The sequence below is a fragment of the Tupaia chinensis genome, unplaced genomic scaffold, assembly GCF_000334495.1.
Source record: "Tupaia chinensis unplaced genomic scaffold, TupChi_1.0 Scaffold138322_1, whole genome shotgun sequence".
In the NCBI taxonomy this organism is placed as follows: Eukaryota; Metazoa; Chordata; class Mammalia; order Scandentia; family Tupaiidae; genus Tupaia; species Tupaia belangeri.
This window is the reverse complement of record NW_006198219.1, coordinates 1,825,266-1,831,794: the sequence shown is the minus strand read 5'-3', so window position 1 is coordinate 1,831,794 and position 6,529 is coordinate 1,825,266. Positions and strand designations below refer to the sequence as shown.

Sequence of the window (6,529 nt, the reverse complement as noted above, 5' to 3'; positions counted from 1 at the left end):
GGTCCATCTTACAGCTCAGTGGTTGAGGGAACAGGACCCCACATGGTCAGGTCAGCCACAGTTTCAATCCCAGCCCTGGTGGGTTGAAAAACACACCAGGCATGTTTGCATGGATGTGTGCCCCAAATCTTGACAGGGAGGAGGAATGGAGGATAAAAGATTGCTGTATGGCTGACCATGCCCTATTGGGGAATGCTATCCCTCTCTCTCTCTGGGTGCATGTACTCTCTGGCAATTAAAAAAGATGTATGAAACAAGTGTAAATGAGAGTTGAGCCTAGGTTTCTGAAATTAGCAGAACTCAGAAAGAGAAGCAGCTCATAAATGGAGAAAGTTTAAAAATTAGTCAAATGGTATATTTTCATGCCCTGTGCTGCCATTTTTTCATGTCAAACCTACTGTGTAGGAGAGCAGGAGGAAGAGCAACAGATAATGCTTCCACACTGGAGTCAATCTGCCAGGAATAACATAACGTTGAGGCATTCTAAAATGGTGACAGAATTTGCTTGTTGTTATCTGAGGTCTCTAGGGTTTAATTAGTACTTATTCTTGTTTATAGTTACACTTACATGTAAAAAGTTACAGCAGGTGGGACCAGCAGTTAGCGTAACAGCTATGTCACTGGACTCCCATGTAGGTGACTGTGGTTCGAGTCCCGGACCCGGTGAATTAAAATGGGCGCGTATACATGTGTGCCCAAGATCCCTAGAGGAGAATGGAGAAGGGACTGTGGCATGGCCATCTCCCCTGGAGGGGTGATTTCTCACTTTCTGTCTCTCTGTCTCTGTCTTTCTGGCGAGTGCACGTGAGCTATGGCAAAAACCTTTCCAAAAATAAAAAAGAATGGCCTAAGCATCACAATTACTCACCTTGAGCTACCCTGACATTGTAGGCATCATCGCACCATTGAAGAAAAGGCAATTTTCTAAAGAGGTTCTTTTTTTTAAAAAAAAAAAAAAAAAGAGGTTGTCTTTTGTCCTATAAAAGGACAAAAACTGCTAGGGCTTGATTTTGAGAGTGAATCTAATTTACCTGCAAGTCAGGAGTATACGGCACCATCAGGGGTTGAGGATGGCTGAATAGAGGTATCGAGTACTAACTGACTTGGTCATTTCCAAGACAACCTGCTCTTCTGGGCCTTGTGGCTTTTGTGGCCTTGTACAGTAGAGATAGTGAGGGCCTCTCTTCTTGTGTCAAAAGGCTGAGCTTCTAATCTCAGCTCTACCATGTTCCAGCTGGGTGACCTGGGCAGGTTCTCTACCTCTCTAAGTATTGACAAGAGTGTAATTGGATTATAACAGTGCCACTTCCTAGGATTGTTGTAAGGACTGAATGAGAAAACCATTTGCCTGGTACACAGTAGAGCTGACTAAATTCTGGTATTACTATTATTATTTGCATTCTTACTGTACATGAACAGAATATTTACTTGAACTTTAAGTATTGTCTAAATTAAAAGCTATTAATACAACCCTTGTAAACCCTTGTAAAACTGTGAGTTGAGAGGCCAGCAGATGGTGAAATGGTTATGTTGCTGGACTCCCACATGGATGACCATGGTTCGAGTACTGGATCTGACTGCTTGAAACTCACACCAGGTGGGTGTGCATTCATGCCCAGAATCTTGGGAGAAGAATGGAGGAGGAAGGATCACAGTATAGCCATCCCCCCAGGGGAGGCAATTTCTTGCTTTCTGTCTCTCTGTCTCTCCAGTGAGTACACACTCTCTACAGCCAAAATCTCTAAAAAAAACAAACCACAAAAAAACCCAAAACCTATGGGTTGATTAGATATTCTTTTAAATTTAATACAGTGGTTTTTTTAACAACTATATATTGACACATAAGTGGATATGAAAATACAAGGAATAGACTAACAGGAAAGACTTTTTTTCTTAAAAAATTATGATTTCAGTAAATAGATATTTAAAATATATAGTTTGATAAGTTATTAATTATCTTTGGTTTCTTTCTTTTTTCAAAAAAATACTTATGTTTGTATTTTTCTAAGCTATAAGAAATGGCTTTAAAAATCATAATGTTCTGTAAGTGAAAAACACACAAAAAAATTGTGTATGGGTTTGACAGGCTATGCAACACTTCCCCAAGAATACATGAAGTGACAGAACATAATATGGATGTATGAACCACAAAATAAACATGTACCACAATCCTTGTTTAAATTTAGGTAACCAGGGATTGTTTTCCATCTTGTGAGCAATATGACTATTTTTTAAAAATATGAACATTTTTCTTCTCTTTAGAAATATTTTTACTTGGGTATTTGGATAAAGTTTACATAATTATAAAATATACAGGTAATCAACTTTGGTGTGATAAAAATGTAATATACGAATCATACAATTTTTTGTTCCAAACAAGTGTCATAGTATTTAAACCAAAAGGCAGGGCTCTGCTGGGTTGTAGTTCATTTTGATACAGAGTTGTATTTTCTTTTAAGTTATTTCAACTTTAGAAGCATTTCTTTTTTTTTTAAAGGAAAAGTTTATATATGTAAATGAGAAAACAATTGAATTATCCAAATTAATAATGTAAGTGTAAATCATATTAAAGTAGGTTTTTGTCAAAATGAGATTAGGAGATGATTCGCTCAATTCTGTAATTTATTTGCGCTAAAAAGTCAATTAGAAATTCAGACTCCCAACCCAACAGAGGCCTTAGCAAGATGTTCACAGCCCTACCCACAACACAGCTCCACCAGCCCCCGGCACCAACTGGAGTGCCTGGTGGCTTCTGCATCTGAGCATGAGCCAGAACTGGTGTGGTGTGCGCCTCACCTGGGCCTGTCTCAAACACATCCTCTGAACTCACAAAACCAGAGTCCCCCTCAGCACCAACTCGAACTTTGTATGCTGTTCCTGGCATTAGACCCTTTAACCCAAAGAAGCTCCGAGAACCATTTACAATTTCTTTTCTCCATTCTTCTTTGCCTATGGAAATTTTGCAAAAACAACAAATTTGAATATTTTAAGGGACCCAAAGTCAATGATTCAAGAAAGGAAAATTCTTTATATGTTAATGACAAAATCTAGGATGCTTTTGATTATTATAAATCTAGTCATGGAAAATAAATTAATGAAAAAAAAAGACCTACATGAAAATATGCTCAAAGAAAAACTGACTGGATATCTAGATAGCATATTAATTGCATATGTTTTCATTACATTAATTATTCTTTTAAATACAAAGACAGTTTCTTTATTTGCCTTTTGTCTTATGAAATTTGAATTTCTCTGAAAAGGTTTATAAAAAGAATATTTATATATTAAATAGCTTCAATGAACTACAGGATTTTTTTTTTTAATATTCACAAGATGAACCTTTTGGTAAACTTAATGCCCTTAAATTTATCTAATGTATATATCAAACTTTCCCCAAGTATTGGTTTTACAAGGGATAGTTATTTTAAAAAATATTTACTTGCTTGATAAAGGCCTAAGAAAAACTCAGACTACATTCATCATTTTGTCACAAACAGTTAATGAAAAAAAAAGACCTACATGAAAATATGCTCAAAGAAAAACTGACTGGATATCTAGATAGCATATTAATTGCATATGTTTTCATTACATTAATTATTCTTTTAAATACAAAGACAGTTTCTTTATTTGCCTTTTGTCTTATGAAATTTGAATTTCTCTGAAAAGGTTTATAAAAAGAATATTTATATATTAAATAGCTTCAATGAACTACAGGATTTTTTTTTTTAATATTCACAAGATGAACCTTTTGGTAAACTTAATGCCCTTAAATTTATCTAATGTATATATCAAACTTTCCCCAAGTATTGGTTTTACAAGGGATAGTTATTTTAAAAAATATTTACTTGCTTGATAAAGGCCTAAGAAAAACTCAGACTACATTCATCATTTTGTCACAAACAGTAACATTTGCCACTAGCTTATATATATATATATACACTGCAAAAGGGGAGGGCAATGGTCTTTCATAAACAGACGCAAATTAAAACTGCCTCATCTCCCAGTAGATTTGGCTGGAATATAAGTGGAATGCCTGATCTAGGAGTATATCAAATATTGAAATATAATGGATATTCCCCCAAAGTGCTATTTTTTTCAGTTTCTTCCAAAATTCTGTTGGGTCAGTGGGGAAAATGAATACTCTCAAGTCAGTTTGATTTCTGCTACTTCAAGGACCAATCTGGAAAAAAACAACTTTTCATCTTATACTGAATAATTGTATTATTATATTACTGTTGTTTGTTTGCATGTGGTGGATATAGAACCAGTTTAAAATACCATGACATGACAATAATATATGTAATAGAACCTATGCCCCTTGTCACTAATAACAAAAAAAAGGGATTCCTAACTATATGTACAATATGTAGGCTGATGGTTCGCTATAATTTTTTAAAGGTAATTCTGAATCATTTAATTGGATTAAGACATTTTTAAGATGTTCCATAGCAAATCTTTAAAAATGTTCTTAATCTCTTTAAATGGATCCCCCAAATTAAAAACCGGGTAATGAAATCGTTTCTTACTGCCTGCTACACCATATTCAACATAAAAGTTCACATGTTCTGGTCCCTCATATTCCCAACTGATATTGGCATAGGTCTCAGCAGCTGCAGCAGTAAGATTGCTGATCCTGGGATTTACTGCTTGAACTAAATACGCAATAGAAAAATAAAACAAACAAACAATCATATTGCAGCACCATACACACAAATAGAAAAATAAGTTGAAATATTCTGAAATTGTGCAAATAAAATCAAATTAGTATTTACTTTTAACATTTAGCATTCACTCATACTTCACTTTCATTACAGACAGCGTTTTCATTAATTAAATTAAGCAGTAAGAAATAAATCAATAACATGACATAATGATATATATTACTAAAATGTCTGAATTCTACTAAAGGGGTTCTACACAACATAACCTGTTATCCATTAACTACAGTCTCAGGTAACATTCCAGTTTTGATTTATTGATGTGTTACAGGGAGGGGGATTGCTAAACAATCCCAGGGATGGATGTCATCATGGGTCAGACACTTCAAGAGAAAACCCAACACCATGTGGCTACTTTTCAGTTCTATAAGAGTCTTCAAAAAGTTCACAGAAAATGCAAACTCTAAAACAGTTATTCACAGATTCCCAATTTTTTTGCACCAAAATAAATTTATCCTTTAATTCAAAATTTTAATGAATGTTTTGAAGTCCTTTCATGTATGTCATCTTAGTGCAGGGTTTTTAAAGAATTTATGTTGATGTAAGAAAAAGTACTCCTCAAAATAGTGACTTTTGATCTGTTTTGAGTCACAGACTTTTTGAGAATCTGACTCTGAGGAGCTCGGGGGCCCCAGGAGAGGAATTTCTGCTTCAGAAGATGTTAGAGCATTGGGATATACTGGAAGAGAAACTGCAAAAGGAATTGTGAAATATGCTCTTTCAGAAGGTAAGAAAGAAGAAATAAAAGCAGTAAGAACTATTTCATGTGACACACCCAGAGCAAGACAATCTTACCTGATAGTGTTTGTTACATAGAATTTTCTGAAAAATTAGAGTGCAACCTAAATAGCTTCTTAAAAAATCAAATTATGGAGACTATTTATGCTATATTTTGCTATTAAGTAAAGATGACACCTAAAGTAATTGAAAAATATTATTTAAATATCTGAAGCTGATTTTAGCAGCTCTACTTGAATAGCTTAAACTAAAAATGACATATTTACAGATATGTTAACTTGGGTAGTCAAGAAAACAAGACCAATTACCATCCCAGAGGGAATATACTAGGATAGTAAATCAGAAAGTACTAATGGATTTTACTCAGACTCTAAAATTATACTCTAAAATACATAATTTAGGCGTTAAAGTGTCTGCTGAAATAAATATAATAAAATAGCATTTCTTAAAGCTAATGAAAAGTACATCAAAGAAGTTAAATGAATTTGAAATATAGTTTAGCAATACATGTAAGTTCATATGGGCCAGCCTTATGGTGCAGTAGTTAAAAAATTTTATCCAGGGAGCTGGATCTCACATGGCTACTGGGGTTTAGGTCATAGTTCCAGTGACTTGGAAGGCAACTTCAGGTACATGTGTATGTGTGCCCAAGACTCTGACGTGATGGAGAGGCTGAGGAAAGAGGACTGCAGCATGACCATGCCCCATTAGGAGGTGCTATCTCTGCCTCTCTGGCTGGCACATGTGCCTTCTGGAAATTGAAAAAAAAGATAATAGAAAATGTGTATGGAAGCGGGGCAGCAGGTGGTGTAGTGGTTAAGGCACTAGACTCCCACATATATTTTGCTATTAAGTAAAGATGACACCTAAAGTAATTGAAAAATATTATTTAAATATCTGAAGCTGATTTTAGCAGCTCTACTTGAATAGCTTAAACTAAAAATGACATATTTACAGATATGTTAACTTGGGTAGTCAAGAAAACAAGACCAATTACCATCCCAGAGGGAATATACTAGGATAGTAAATCAGAAAGTACTAATGGATTTTACTCAGACTCTAAAATTATACTC

The 6,529-nt window shown here is 34.7% G+C and overlaps 1 protein-coding gene across 6 annotated transcripts in view; it reads right to left on the bottom strand.

Moving 5' to 3' along the window:
• The window catches only part of NRCAM (neuronal cell adhesion molecule), a 99,643-nt gene that overhangs the window by 18,882 nt on the left and 74,232 nt on the right, over positions 1–6,529 (bottom strand). Inside the window, exons 26-27 of one of the 6 annotated variants that reach the window (XM_006161132.3) lie at positions 4,527–4,652; positions 2,797–2,949 (exon numbers count right to left, since the gene is read on the bottom strand). The exons of the other annotated variants lie outside the window; for them this stretch is intronic. Of the exons in view, the coding sequence (XP_006161194.1) occupies positions 2,797–2,949; positions 4,527–4,652 (279 nt within the window). The remainder of the gene's footprint in view (positions 1–2,796; positions 2,950–4,526; positions 4,653–6,529) is intronic. 6 annotated transcript variants of the gene reach the window in all.